The following is a 15,204-nucleotide window of genomic DNA, read 5'->3' on the forward strand; positions in this document are numbered from 1 at the left end:
AGACCCCACTTCTACAAAACACACAAAAATTAGCTGGGCGTGGTGGTGTGTGCTTGTGGTCCCAGCTACTTGGGAGGCTGAGGCAGGAGGATCATCTAAGCCCAAGGCAGTTGAGGCTGCAGTGAGCCATGGTTGTGCCACTGCAATTCAGCCTGGGCAACAGAGTGAGACCTTGTCACAAAAAAACAAAAAACTAAAAAAAAAAAAAAAAAGGATGGCTAGAGGGAGAAAAGGGAGATCAATTCCAGTTGTTTTATTGAACTATTCATAAGAATCCAGTGCATCAAACACTGGATATGAAGACGGTCGGGAAATGTTTCCAATACAGCTGGGTATAAATGAGCAAAGACAGTATCATTCCTCCAAAATTACTTCTGCTGTAATTATGACAACATTTTAATTAAAATGTGAATTACATGTATTTATACACATATAGGGGCAGAGCAGGAACACAGATTAGAAGGTTCTGTACCCTCTCACTGTGCTGAGCAAACCATGGGCCTTCACTGGCATTCAAGACCTTCTCCACCCGGCTCTGGACCACACAGAGCCAGGTTCAATTCCTGCCTTGTCAATTATGAGCTGCGTGACCTTGGACAGGTTGCTTGACCTTTCTGAGCCTCAGTCTCCTCAGGATATCTTAGCTCTCAGCATTGGCGGGAGCATTAACTGAGGCGGGCCATGTATATACAGGTGCTCAGGGAGCCTCAGGCATGACTGTTAGAGCCTGTGCTGGACGTGTGTGTGCTGTGCCACCTCTCTCTGGTTCAGTCTGTGCTTCCAGTCTCTGATGGGTTCCTATACCCATCCTTTCAAAATTCACCTTGGACATCCCCTCCTCCAGGGAGTGCCCCTGGGCCTCTCCACCCACTACTATATATATATATATATGTTTTGAGACAGGGTCTTGCTCTGTTGCTCAGGCTGGAGTGCAGTGGCATGATCTTGGCTCATTGCAGCCTCTGCCTCCTGGGCTCAAGCCATCCTCCCACCTCAGCCTCCCAAGTAGCTGGGACTATAGGTGTGCGCCACCATGCCCAGCTAATTTTTGTATTTTTTTTTTTTTGTGGAGACAGGTTTTGCCATATTGTTCAGGCTAGTCTTGAACTCCTTCCTGGGCTCAAGTGATCCTCCTGCCTCGGCCTCCCAAAGTGCAGGGATTACAGGTGCGAGCCACTGCGCCTGTCCTCCATCCGAAATGATTAATCATTCACCCCTTGTGTGCCTGTTACTTGTTCCTTTTATGATGTTTGCCAGACGTCCTCCTGTGTTTCCTCTTTTCTAGAAAAGCAGAGAGCTCCCTGAGGGCAGGCCTGTGCCTTAGTCATCCCTGTACCCTGAGCTGAACTGGGAACTGGCTGCCAGTCTCTCCCAGGCCCTCCAGGCAATGCTGATGTGCAAGCCCCAGGCTGAACAACTGCCACCTGCTGAAGGCAGACAAGGCTCACTCACCAGGCCTCGAGCCACCTGTGGGCAGGGGTCCTCCCTGCTCCTTCTTCTGTCATCCCTTCCTCACACGGCACCTGGGGCAGAGCCCACAGGGTGGCCTCTTGTCCTGGGTTACAAGGAGCCCGCCTGAGGACTCAGAATGTAGCCCTCTCACGGTGGGGTGAGACAGGCCTGAGCTCATATCCTGGGTCTGCCTGTGGGACCCTGGGCAAGTCACCTGCCCCTTTTTGAGCTTCACTTCCTCAGGGATGTGACGGGCAGCAGTGCTATCACCCTAGCTAGCTTCCAGAAGGTTCGTGAATAGCCCAGGTAAGGGAGTGGATCTACAAAGAGCTTTATTAATGTAAATTACACACGAGTAAACTTGTGTAGTTGGGTCTGGTTGGCCTGAATCCCCTTCCCTCTAACCCTCCACGTTTAAGTTCACAGCAACTAAACGGCCTTTGGAGGCCAAGAATCTGAACTCCTGGCTGATGCTTAATTTAACCAAGGAACTACAGTTGTTTTGATCTACACTCTCCCTCCCCTTCCTTCCTTCCCTTTCTTCTTTCTTCTTCTCCTCCTCCTCCTTTCTTTCCATAAAGAGATGGCCCAAGGTCTCACAAAATAATTGAAAACCAAGTGTATGCGTCTCAGGTTCTCAACAGAACAGATGGGTTTAATAAGATTTTGCTGCGTTCCCACTGCACACATGCAATCTTAATTCTTTCCCTTTGCTGTTTATAAAAAGTACTAAAAAATCATGTGCGGCCGGGCGCAGTGGCTCACGCCTGTAATCCCAGCACTTTGGGAGGCCAAGACAGGTGGATCACGAGGTCAGGAGATCGAGACCATCCTGGCTAACACGGTGAAACCCCGTCTCTACTAAAAATATAATAAATTAGCCGGGTGTGGTGGCGTGTGCCTGTAGTCCCAGCTACTCGGGAGGCTGAGGCAGGAGAATGGCATGAACCCGGGGGGTGGAGCTTGCAGTGAGCTGAGATTGCAACACTGCACTCCAGCCTGGGTGACAATGCGAGACTCTGTTTCAAAAAACAAAAAAAAAAGGTCATGTGCTATGTGAGTATGCCAAGCAATAAACATAACTGTTATCATTTATTGGGCACCTACTAAGTGCCAGTTCTTCTGCTTCATAATGTCATTTAATCTTGCCAGAACCTCTGTACAGGAGGGACTATTATTCCTATTTTATAGGTGGGGACACTGAATTCAGGGAAGTTGTTTGTCTAAACCCATTCAAAAGGTAAATGGCAGAGGCAAGATTTTAACCTAGGACTGTCTCGCATCAAAGTCTTTGTCCATTCCTTATCTTTTTCTTATTTTTATATATATATATATATATATATTTTTTTTTTTTTTAGATGGAGTCTCGCTCTTGTTGCCCAGGCTGGAGTACAGTGGTGCGATCTTGGCTCACTGCAACCTCCGCCTCCCAGGTTCAAGCGATTGTCTTGCCTCAGCCTCCCACCATGCTGCCTGGCCTAAGGTTGGTGCTCACTGAATTTGCTGAATATTGAATATCTCAAGTGATTGACGATGATGAATGAAAAAAATGGTGACATCACCTGTCATTCACAAGGCATGTAGGTACCATGCACACACATACACACATGTGCACATGGACAATCGTGCACGAGCATGTACATACGTGCAAACACGCACACTTGTACAGCTCTGTAAATCCTTCAAGCATCGTCACAACTCTGAGGGCAGTTGCTACCAGTATCCCTCTTTTACTGATGGAGAAACGAAGGCAGGCGTTAGAACCCAGGCCTGTGTGCTTCCAAATCATGAGCCTTAAACATTGTTGCTCTGAAAATACCTTTGCTTCATCCAGAGGCTGGATGGACGGGGCTTCTTCTCAGGCCAATCTTGGAGGGCTCAGTTTTGGGTTTCATCTTCCCTCCTGCCCTAAAGTCTGAGTCACAGCTTTGGCTGAAACCCCGCAGGTCCTCCTTCTCAAACCCCAAACAAGGGTTGCTTCCTTTCTAGCCCCGCAGCCGCCAGCCTTCATGGCCCCCCCTCATCTGGCTGGAGGGTCTGTCACCCTGTTTGGGTACAGGCTCCTGCACGCCGTCGGCCTCCTGTTCTAGCACCCTGCCCTGCCTCCAAGGCACTACTCAGAAAGCTCAGCCTAGGCCCCTCCAGCCCCTCCCTCCACCACCAAAGACTAACATAGAAGCCTCAGACCTTGTTCAAAGACCTCCCTGTGGCCCAATCTTTGTTTTTCAGTCTGTGTCCCACTCACCCATGTCCCTTCCCCCAGCTCCAACCAGGCCAAGCCGCCCCACCCTCTCCTGTCATCCTGCTGCTCTCAGGCCTGACACAGAAACATCTTCTCAGAATCTCCCCTGCTGTCCATCACGCTACTGGAGGGACGCTTCCCAGATCAGATCACCAGGCCTGGGCCTGCTCCTAACAGGGCCGGTGCCAGGCCGGTTCCTGGGATCTTCCAGGACAGGGATTAGGTCTCAAATATGTGTCTCCAACACAGAGTCCGGGCATACTAAGTGCTCAGTAAGCATTGTCACTTCCCCGCTGGCACGAGGTTTGGACAGACCTGCAGTAGCCGTTGATGATCCTCCCGGACACCACCTTCCGGAAAGGTTCCCAGTGCTTGGCTTCTCCCTCCACAGGCGCACCCAGCAGGATGACGTCCTCGATGATCCCTTGGCAATCTGGCAAAAGACCCCAGAAAAGGCCGTCAGTGTCCCTGGCCACAGTGGGCACTGGGAGGGACTCCAAGAGCAGTGGAGGAGATGAATGTCACACACATACACATGCACACACGTGAACATGGACAATCATGTGCAAATGTGCATGTACACACATGCAAACACGCAAACACATGCATGGATAGGCATGGAGGCTTCTACCTACTGAGTTCCAGAACCTGAATCAGCCTCTTATATGCCTAATCTATTCCTTCAAAGGATCATTACCCCATTCTATTTATTTTATTTTATTAATTATTTATTTTTTGAGGTGGAGTCTCGCTCTGTTGCCCAGGCTGGAGTGCAGTGGCATGATCTCAGCTCACTGCAACCTCCGTCTCCCAGGTTCAAGCGATTCTCCTGCCTCAGTCTCCCGAGTAGCTGGGATTACAGGCACGTGCCACCATGCCCAGCTAATTTTTTGTATTTTTAGTAGAGATGGGGTTTCACCATGTTGGCCAGGTTGGTCTCAAACTCCTGACCTCAGGTGATCCGCCCGCCTCGGCCTCCCAAAGTGCTGGGATTACAGGCGTGAGCCACTGTGCCTGGCTGAGACCTTTGTCTTTACAAAAAAAAAAATAGTCAGGGCCCGGCACAGTGGCTTATGCGTGTAATTCCAGCGTTTTGGGAAGCCAAGGTGGGTGGATCACTTAAGGCCAGGATTTAGAGACTAGCCTTGCCAGCATGGCAAAATCCCGTCTCTACTAAAAATACAAAAATTAGCTGGGTGTGGTGGCAAAAGCCTGTAATCCCAGCTATTTGGGAGGCTGAGGCGTGAAAATCGCTTGAGCCCGGAGGCAGAGGTTGCAGTGAGCTGAGATTGGGCCACTGCACTCCAGCCTGGGCCACAGACTGAGACTCTGTCTCAAAAAAAAAAAAAAATTTAGCTGGGTGTGGTGGCGCACGCCTGTAGTCCCAGCTACAGCTACTTGGGAGGTTGAGGCAGGAAGATTGCTTGAGCCCAGGAGTTTGAGGCCACAGTGAGCTGTGATCACACCACTGCACACCAGCCTGGGTGACAGAGCCAGACTTTGCCTCAAAACAAACAAGCAAACAAACACCAAAGTGCCATCCAATTGTTCTGTAAGTACAGAAATAGAGAAGCAACATGTCTTTTAAAATCTTGCTGCAGATTGGAAACCAGTAGTTCCCAGATGGGCATGTGGACAAGGCTCAGAGAAATACTGCTCTGGACAAACGAGAGGTGCAAATGCACCCCTTCCTCAGCCTCTATCCCAACCTCTGCTTTATTTTTCTCCTTGTCACAGATTATTGTTTATCACCTGTCTCCTCCTCTAACATGAAGGTTCAGTGAGGGCAGGCACTCCAGTGCCTTATTCACAGCAGTGTGGCAGGGCCCAGAACAGCACCAGTTACAGATTTGGTGCTCAATAAAGATTTGAATGAATGAATGAATCAGTGAATAAATGTCTGTCTCTATCAGGAAAACCAGTTTACAGGCTTTGACATCAGGTTCAAATCCCAGCTTAGCCACTTCCAAGCTATGTGACTTGAACCAAATCATGTAACTTCTCCAAGCCTAAAAGAGGATGATGATGCTGGCCTTACAGGGTCTTTATGAGGATTCAGTCACATGGGAAAAACCCCAGCATAGTGAATGCACAGTGGGAGTTCGTGCACCCCACTGGCCTGCCTGGCCCTCTGCCTCCCCCTTGTGGCACTCCCTTCCCTTTTCCCTTCCCTTTTCCCTTCCCTTCCCTTCCCTTCCCTTCCCTTCCTTCCTTGCTTCCCTCCCTCCCTCCCTCCCTCTCTCCTTCCTTCCTTCCTTCCCTCCTTCCCTCCTTTCTTTCCTTTCTCCCTCCCTCCTTCTTTTCTTTCCTTTCTTTTTCTTTTCTTCTTTTTTTTTTTTGACAGAGTCTCACTCTCACCTAGGCTAGAGTGCAGTGGTGCAATCTTGGCTCACTACAACTTCCACCTCCCAGGTTCAAGTGATCCTCCTGCCTCAGCCTCCCAAGTAGCTGGGACTACAGGCATGCACCACCACACCTGGCTAATTTTTGTATTTTTAGTAGAGATGGGGTTTCACCATGTTGGCCAGGCTGGTCTCAAACTCCTGACCTCAGGTGATCCATCTGCCTCAGCCTCCCAAAGTGCTGGGATTACAGGCGTGAGCCACCGCGCCCGTCCAGCTCTTTCTTATGGTCTGAGTTTCCTCACACACCAGGAAGCCGCACACTCAGTTCCTTGCTGGGAGATGTTCCCGGCTGGGACAGCTTCGACCAGCTCTGCTACTCTTTTGCTGAGCGACACAGGACAGACAGCTTCCTCTCTCTGAGCTCCAGTTTCTAACCAGAGTGCTTTCAGTGCTTTTCCTTTTGGGCTTCCATGTCAGAGTTTGTCTGAATACAGGGTTCCAGGCTGATAAGAGTTTGAAAACCCTTGTAGTACCAAGCTCTCTGAGTTCCCCTCTGGCTCTGAGATTAAAAGACTCCATAGCACAGAACTCTGATTTTGCTCCTTTTGTTTCCAGGACAATGATAATCTGGCAGAAGAATTTAAAACTTCAGTAAGCTGACAGTCTGTGGTGAATAGCAAGGATGGCTCAGATATCCCTCCAACATAAAGGATACTTCAGGTGCTTTTGTTGTTGGCAAGGCTGTTGCTGAAAAGGCCCTTAGAGACCAACGCGATTTCCCTTGGAAGACGAGGAAACAGGGTCAGAGAGGGGATGGGGCTTGCCCAAGGCCACATAGCCAGTGAGAAAAGCCTGGGACCAGAACGCAGACTGCACACAGAGCTGCTGGTCCCTGGGGCCTTTCTCTCTGCTGTCTGCAATAACAGTGCACAGTGATCATATGCGGGTTATCGTTGCTCCCACAGTGCCAAATGGTTGTGGACCCAGGGATAACCATGAGCTCAGCAGCTTTCTCTGGGGGCCAGCCATTCAGGGCGCCTTCTCTGCATGGCAGAGTCTGCCCTGCTAAGAGCTGGGGCTGCTTTTCGAGTCTTGGTGCGGCTGCCTGCACAGCTGGGACCCCTTGTGGCCAGCGGTGGTAATAGCAGCATTCCTGAGCCACAGTCCGGATCCACGGACAGCTGTCAGGAAAACCTAAAAAGGGAGCTGCCTGGGACCTTGAACTGAGATTCGTAGTTGAACCCCATAAAATAGTCCTGAGCACAGCCAAACCAAGCTGGCAACACATTTACCCATCTCTGAAGCTGGGCTGGCAGCTGCCTAGTTGGGCCCCTCCCCCTTTCCTCCTTAGACCACTGCCACGCCCAGATGTACCCTTAGATTTTAAAGATTTGCTCTCTGCGTGGCTGCTGACCTGGAGATAAGCTAGGTGGCAGGCTCTCAGCAATGCATGGTGTTAGCTAAGGGCGGTTGGCAAGAACCACCTTAGACCAGGGGTGTCCAATCTTTTGGCTTCTGTGGGCCACACTGGAAGAAGAATTGACTTGAGCCACACATAAAATACACTAACACTAGGCGGGCACTGTGGCTCACGCCTGTAATCCCAGCACTTTGGGAGGCTGAGGCGGTGGATCACCTGAGGTCAGGAGTTTGAGACCAGCCTGGCCAACATGGCGAAACCCCGTCTCTACTAAAAATACAAAAATTAGCCGGGCGTGGTGGTGGGTGCCTGTAGTCCCAGCTACTCGGGAGGCTGAGGCAGGAGAATTGCTTGAACCCAGGAGGCAGAGATTGCAGTGAGTCAAGATAGCGACACTGCACTCCAGCCTGGGAGACAGAGACAGACTCCATCTTAAAAATAAATAAATAAACAAACAAATAAATAAAAATATATTAACACTAACAATAGTCGATGAGATAAAAAATAAAAAAAAATTGCAAAAAAACCCTCATAATGTTTTAAGAATGTTACTAATTTGTGTTGAGCTGCATTCAAAGCCATCCTGGGTGGCATGTGGCCAGCAGGCCACTGGTTGGACAAGCTTGCCTTAGATCCACCCAAGGTAGATGTGGATAGGCGGTCAGAGCCCATTACCACCTGACTGTTCCTAGAACGGGATGGTGCAGGAGGGGAAACCTATTTAGGTTAGGAAAAAGACGATACTGGCTGCTGTCATAGCTGCTGGAAAGGAAAAAAAAAACAGTCAAAATCCACTGTTTGGTTCAAAACCCTGTAACACTAGAATAATTCAGCCTTCCAGGTAAACGATGGAAAATCCTCACTCAGGTACCACTTTTTAATTTAATTTAATTTAATTTTTTTGAGACAGGGTCTCCCTCTGTTGCCCAGGCAGGAGTGCTGTGGCGCAATTGTGGCTCACTGCAGCCTCGACCTCACAGGCTCAAGTGATTCTCCTGCCTCTGCCTCCCAAGTAGCTGGGACTATAGGTGTCTGTCATCATCACACCTGGCTGATTTTTTAAATTTTAGTAGAGATGAGGTCTTGCTATGTTGCCCAGGCTGGTCTCAAACTCCTGGACTCAGGTAATCCTCCCACCTTAGCCTCCTAAAGTGCTGGGATTTACAGGAGTGAGCCACCGCATCTGGCCCAGGTACCACTTGTAGTGTCAAGCAAGTCCCTTCCACAGGGACAGAAAATCCTTCAGATCATCATGTGGATTCAGTGTAGAATGCCCCCAGTTTTCAAGACCGACAAAAGAAACTGGGATTTAAACATTTCAATATTAATGGATATGAGAAGACCTCACTGCCCTTTTACTGCAGTGAGTGTTTGCTGAAACATGTTTGGGATTTATTCCTACTGCTACCATCAGCTTTTCTTCTTGTAAATTTTCAAGGCATTAAGAGAGCCCTATATAGCTTTAGAAATGTTCAGACTTTTTATGTAAAAGAGGGCAGGGATTAACTTCAAGTTCAGGAGTTGAGTCATAGACATGTAGAGCGTTTATGCTTGCACTTCTCATTTTTAAACAGTTCTCGCTATTAATATCCTATTTTTACTGTGAGAGCTGAAGGCCTTTCATCCTATTATAACTTTGGCATTAAGGCAGTTCCAAACCTGCAGTAGTTGGAAAAGCTTCATCAGTCATGTCTTTACCCCTCAGCTCTTAGAACTTAATTGTCATTCACACGTGCCATGAAAACAATGTTTCCTTCCAACACTTTCTTTGCTTCTACCTCTTATTGCTATTTTTAACACAGGAGCCCAGCTGATCCCTTTACATTGTAAGTCATAGGCATGAGATGTCTTTTTAGGTTGATGGAAATGTTCTAAAATTGGATTTGGTGATGATTGCACAGCTCTATATATTTCCTAAAAATCATTAAATTGTGCATTTAAAATGGGTGGGTCTTGTGGTACATAAATTATACTGCAGTAAAGTCAGATCATGTCACCTTTGTGCTTAAAAACCTCCCAGCGGACCCATCTCTCATGGAGTCAAAGTTAAAGTCATTGCAATGGCCTCGAAGCCCTGCCTGACCTTCCCTTCATTCTCTGTGCTCCAGCCACACTGGCCTTGCTGTTCCCTCTTTGAAATGGTTTGGATGTTTGTCCCCTCCAGATTTCATGCTGAAATGTGATGTGGGGCCCGGTGGGAGCTGTTTGGGTCATGGGGGTGGATCCTTCATAAACAGCTTTGTGCCGTCCTCTTGGTGATGGGTGAGATCTCAGTCTATTAGTTCATGAAAGATCTGATTATTTAGAGTCTGGCAGCTGGGCACGGTGACTCACACCTGTATTCCCAGCACTTTGGGAGGCCAACGTGGGAGGATTGCTTGAGGCCAGCAGTTTGAGATCAGTCTGGTCAACATGGCAAAACCCAGTCTCTACTAAAAACATAAACATTATCCTGGGGTGGTGGCACATGCCTGTAATCCCAGCTTCTTGGGAGGCTGAGGCAGGAGAATCACTTGAACCTGGGAGGCAGAGGTTGCAGCGAGCCGAGATCGCACCACTGTACTCGAGCCTGGGCAACAAGAGCGAGACTCTATCTCAAAAAATATATAACCCCTCAAAGTCTGCCTGGGCACATGCCACATGCAGGTTTAGTGCATGCCCAGCCTTCTCGGTTGTATTAGTCCATTTTCACACTGCTAGAAAGACCTACCTGAGACTGGGTAATTTATGAAGAAAAGAGGTTTATTTGACTCACAGTTCCACAGGCTTAACAGGAAGCATGACTGGGAGGCCTCAGGAAACTTACAATCATGGCGGAAGGTGAAGGGGAAGCGAGCTTGTCTTCCCATGGTAGAGCAGGAGAGAGAGTGAAGGGGAAGTGTGACACACCTTTAAGCAATCAGATCTTGTGAGAACTCACTATCACGAGAACAGCATGAGGAAATCTGTCACTATAATCCAATCACCAATCACCTCCCACCAGGCCTCTCCTTCAACACAGGGGGATTACAATGCCACGAGATTTGGGTGGGGACACACAGCCAAACCATATCACTTGTATAAGGGTAAACAATTCTACTCTGGGGGTTCAGGACAGCCTAGTTTTGTTAGAGGCTATTGTAGGGAAGCCTATGATTGTGCTGTCACATGCTGAACCATTCTGAATGCTTCCAGACAACATCCTCAGAGGAGGAAAAAGAAAGTTCAAAGGTCAAAGACCCCCAGAATTTAGATAATTCAGTTTCTATCTTGTGAATTGCTCTTGTCATGTTTTCAGCAGCTCACACTGGACTCCAGAGACGGCGCTTTACCACTTGGTACCCCTAGAAGTCTAGAAATTATCTTAGCTTTTCAAAATAAAAATAAAAATAAAAAAAAACCCAAGAGCTGAGAATGGACAGCTTCGTCACAGCAGCAAACTTCAGCTCACACGATAGCCTTGGTCTCAAAAATTGTGTTTAAATTTTTTGTGAAACTAAACATTCTTAAAATGCACCAAGTGGGGCCAGCCCTTCCAAAAGGCCCCACAGAGAACACTTTCAGACAGTGTGGGGCCTTTGCCAGTGGGAATCAGGTGAAGGTCCCAGCCTCACCTTTGTCATTTCCCCCTTTCTACATAGTGAGCTTCCTTAAAGTGAGGCAAACCCTCGCAGAGCTTTCTGTTATCCCAGGGCCGGCTCCTTTAGCTGCCACTCAGAAATCTCATCAAACAGCTGGGAAGGCAGCACCGCTCACTCCTACATGCCTGTCATGCTGTCAATAATGAGATTCTTCTGGGCTGCAAAGACCAAAGAATCACAAGTTCAAGAAGCAGAAAAGAAGGATTTTCTCCCTCCTGGTGGGGGTTTGTGTGTGCAGCGAGTGATAAGGTAGGAAACCAAGGAGGAACTTATCTCCTGACTGCGGGTCCAGTAAAAAGACCTTGAAGGAAACACTGTGAACTGCACTAACACAAATGAAATCCATTCCAAAGATACACACGTGCGCATGACAGACACATAGAGAGAGGCCACAGAAGGGAGGGGGACCAAGAAAGGAGAAAGGGCGGCTTTGACTTTACCCCCAAGCCCCACAGTGGAATGAGATTCACACTGGAAAGAATTGCTTAAATGAGCCTGTTTGGACATATACCAGGATTTGGGATGAATTCTTTAATGGAATGACTAAGCCTTCATCTCTCCTCTTTGATTCCCATCTCTTTTATTTGGTCATGCAAAGTGATAAGGCTATTACTAACATCCCGAGGGGGGAGGACCCTAAAAATTAATCTGCACTGCCTGATCTCCCCTCCTTCTCCCTTCCCCCCCGCCCCAGGGGGACTAAAGCCGGGTTTGTCTGAGAATAAAGCAACTTGTGGATACAATCCATGGAAGGGAAATAAATCACATCAAATGTAGTGTCTGCTGTCTGCTATCATGGAGATGAAAGAGCCAGCTGACCGAGTGACAGTCTGTTCTGCATTTCAGCTGGTATCTAGTGACAGCCCAGACATAATTTTCAGCCAAGTAAGAATTTGGGGACTCAAGGGTCAGGATGTTTAAATGTATCTTTGTGAGCACATGGACGAACTCTTTTGCTTTGGTTTTATCTTGCAAACATCATGGGCAATAATGTTGGCCTAACTTCACGGGGCAGGGAATGAAACCGGAGATTTTGCTGCAAGGGTTTTTTTTTTCTGTTTTTTGTTTGTTTGTTTGTTTTTTATATATATATAAAAAAAGCTCTGGAATTCTTTTTTTTTTCTTTTTTCTTTTCTTTTTTTTTTTTTTTTTAGACAGAGTTTCGCTCTTGTTGCCCAGGCTGAAGTGCAATGGCATGATCTCAGTTCACTGCAACCTCTGCCTCCCAGGATCAAGCGATTCTCCTGCCTCAGCCTCCCGAGTAGCTAGGATTACAGGCATGCACCATCACGCCTGGTTAATTTTGTATTTTTAGTAGAGACGGGGTTTCTCCATGTTGGTCAGGCTGGACTTGAACTCTCGACCTCAGGTGATCCACCCGCCTTGGCCTCCCAAAGTGCTAGGATTACAGGCGTGATCCACCATGCCCAGCCTGGAATTCTATTTTTTTTTAATTTATTTTATTTTTTATATTTTGAGACCGGGTCTTGCTCTGTTGCCCAGGCTGGAGTGCAAGTGGTGTGATCATAGCTCACTGCAGCCTCAACCTCCCAGGCTCAAGCCATCCTCCTGCCTCAGCATCCCAAGTAACTGGGACTACAGGTGTGCGTTACCATGCCCCTATTTTTTTTTTTTTTTTTGGATTTTTAGTAGAGATGGGATCTCACTATGTTGCCCAGGTGGGTATCGAACTCCTGAGCTCAAGCAATCTTCCTGCCTCAGCCTCCCAAAGTGCTGGGATTCCATGGCACCCAGCTGGAATTCCATTTCTTAATCCTCGTCCCCCTCTTCCTCTTCTTTATCATCATCATCTCAGTTTATTTCAGGGTAGGCTCAGGACTAAGTGCTTCATACATCAATTAATTTCCTTTACTCTTCACAACAATCCTAGGAGGTAAGCATGACCACTTCCATTTAATGATGGGAAGCCTAGCCTGAGGCATGCCAAGTAATTTATCCAAGGTCACACAGTAAGTAAGTTTTTTGGTACAGACAGGGTTTCACCATGTGGCCCAGGCTGGTCTCGCACTCCTTGGCTCAAGCAATCCTCCCATCTCTGCATCCCAAAGCGCTGGGATTACAGGCATGAGCCACTGGGCCCAGCCATCCATCGTGTAGGGCTATTAATTGGCCTAATTTCAATGTTGTTGTGTCTCAGGGAGTAGGAAGGCTGGAGGAGAGGGAGAGAGGTGGGGAACAGTCAGTTGATGGAGTATCAGAACACACACAACATTTACTAAGTTCACCATCTTATATGGACAATGTTTGTGGTGCCCCAAAACAATTACAATAGTAACATCAAACATCACTGATCACCATAACAGATACAATAATAATGAAAAGGCTTGGCTGTAATCCCAGCACTTTGGGAGGCTGAGGCAGGTGGATCATGAGGTCAGGATTTGAGACCACCTGGCCAAATGGTGAAACCCACTCTACTAAAAAAAGAATTATCAAAATGTGACACAGGGACATAGAAGGCCATATGTCTTCTATCAGTTAGCTATTGGCGTGTGACAAACCATCCCAGAACTCAGTGGCTTAAAATAATCAGTGATTATTTCCCATGAGTCTACAAATTGGCCAGGCAGTTCTGCTGAAATCATCCAGGCATGGCTGATCCCACTGGGTGCACTCGTGTCTGCAGCCAGCTGGCAGCTAGGCTGACTCTGGCTGGGATGAGCCAGCTTTGCTTGGTGGGGTCTCTCATCCCCCCAAGAGCTAACCTGGACCCATTCTTATGGTTAGGTTCTAGGAGAGAGTGGAATTCATGTGCAAGGCCTTCTGAGGCCTAGGTTTGAAAATGGCATGATGTTATTTCCTGTGCCTTCTATGGGCCAATGCAAGTCACAAGGCCAGCCCAGATTCAAGGGGTGGGAAAACAGATACTTCTTGATGGGAGGGGTTTCAAGGTCACATTGTAAAGTGTGTGGATACAGGCAGGGGTGGGAATTACGGCCATTTTTTGCCATCAGTCTACCACAGATGTACACAATATGTCTGAAACACTGCAACATACTGATAGCTCACGTGTAATGGGCAACGGGTTAAATCCCTGAAGACACTAGTTCAGGATGAATCTTTCTTCAAATTCTCACCCAGGAAGAAGGGGAAGGGGTGGGGAAAACACTGGGAATGATGCCAGGCTGTTGGCAAGTGGCTGGCTTTTGGGGATGTGGTTTTGGGAGTCCTGGGCTAAGGCAGGATCCACATAAATAACTGGAGGAGTCAGCCCAGGTAGAATCCTTTAGGCAAGATCAAGGTAGGCATGGTGGTGTGCACCTGTGGTCCCAGCTACTCAGGAGGTTGAGGCAGGAGGATGGCTTGAGCCCAGGAGTTCAAGGCTGTGGTGAGCTATGATTGTGCCACTGCACTCCAGCCTGGGTGACAGAGTGAGACCCTGTCTCTAAAAAAATATCAACAACAACAACAAACAAAAAACCATGCTCCTTGAAGCTCAGATATTAATTCTGGAAAATTCTCAGCCAATAAATTATCTCTCTTCCCTATTCTCTTTTTCTTGGGGATTTCTATAAGCAAATGTCAAACCTTAATTTCTTTCCTATTTTCCATCTCTTTATCTCTCCACGATGCATTGTGGTTAATTTCTTCAAATCAATCTTCTAGTTCATTATTATTATTATTATTATTATTTTTGAGACAGAGTCTCTCTCTGTCACCCAGACTGGAGTGCAGTGGTGTGATCTCAGCTCACTGCAACCTCTACCTCCCAGGTTCAAGGGACTCTTGTGCCTCAGCCTCCCAAGTAGCTGGGATTACAGGCATACACCACCACATCCAACTAATTTTTGTATTTTTAGCAGAAACGGGTTTTCACCATGTTGGCCAGGGTGGTCTCACACTCCTGGCCTCAACTGCTCCACCCGCCTTGGCCTCCCAAAGTGCTGGGATTACAGGTGTGAGCCACCACGCCCAGCCAGTTCGTTATTTTTCTCTTTAGTTTTGCCTAAACCACTTTAATTTATCCAGTATTCATTGCAATGACTCTACTTTTTTATTTCTAGAAGTTACATTTGATTTATTCTCAGATCTCCCTATTCTTTTTTTTCAATGTCTTGCTCCTTCCACTTATTTTCAAAGTTTAAATTTATGTCATTAAAAACT

The 15,204-nt window shown here is 47.6% G+C and overlaps 1 protein-coding gene across 2 annotated transcripts in view; it reads right to left on the reverse strand.

Moving 5' to 3' along the window:
* Positions 1-15,204, reverse strand: part of TMCO4 (transmembrane and coiled-coil domains 4) — a 112,801-nt gene that overhangs the window by 15,343 nt on the left and 82,254 nt on the right. For both annotated transcript variants that reach the window (XM_032759145.2, XM_032759146.2), the window contains one exon: positions 4,010-4,127. In XM_032759145.2, coding sequence (XP_032615036.1) covers positions 4,010-4,127 — 118 coding nt within the window. The remainder of the gene's footprint in view (positions 1-4,009; positions 4,128-15,204) is intronic.

This window comes from Hylobates moloch, unplaced genomic scaffold (assembly GCF_009828535.3).
Source record: "Hylobates moloch isolate HMO894 unplaced genomic scaffold, HMol_V3 SCAFFOLD_9, whole genome shotgun sequence".
Taxonomy (NCBI): domain Eukaryota; kingdom Metazoa; phylum Chordata; class Mammalia; order Primates; family Hylobatidae; genus Hylobates; species Hylobates moloch.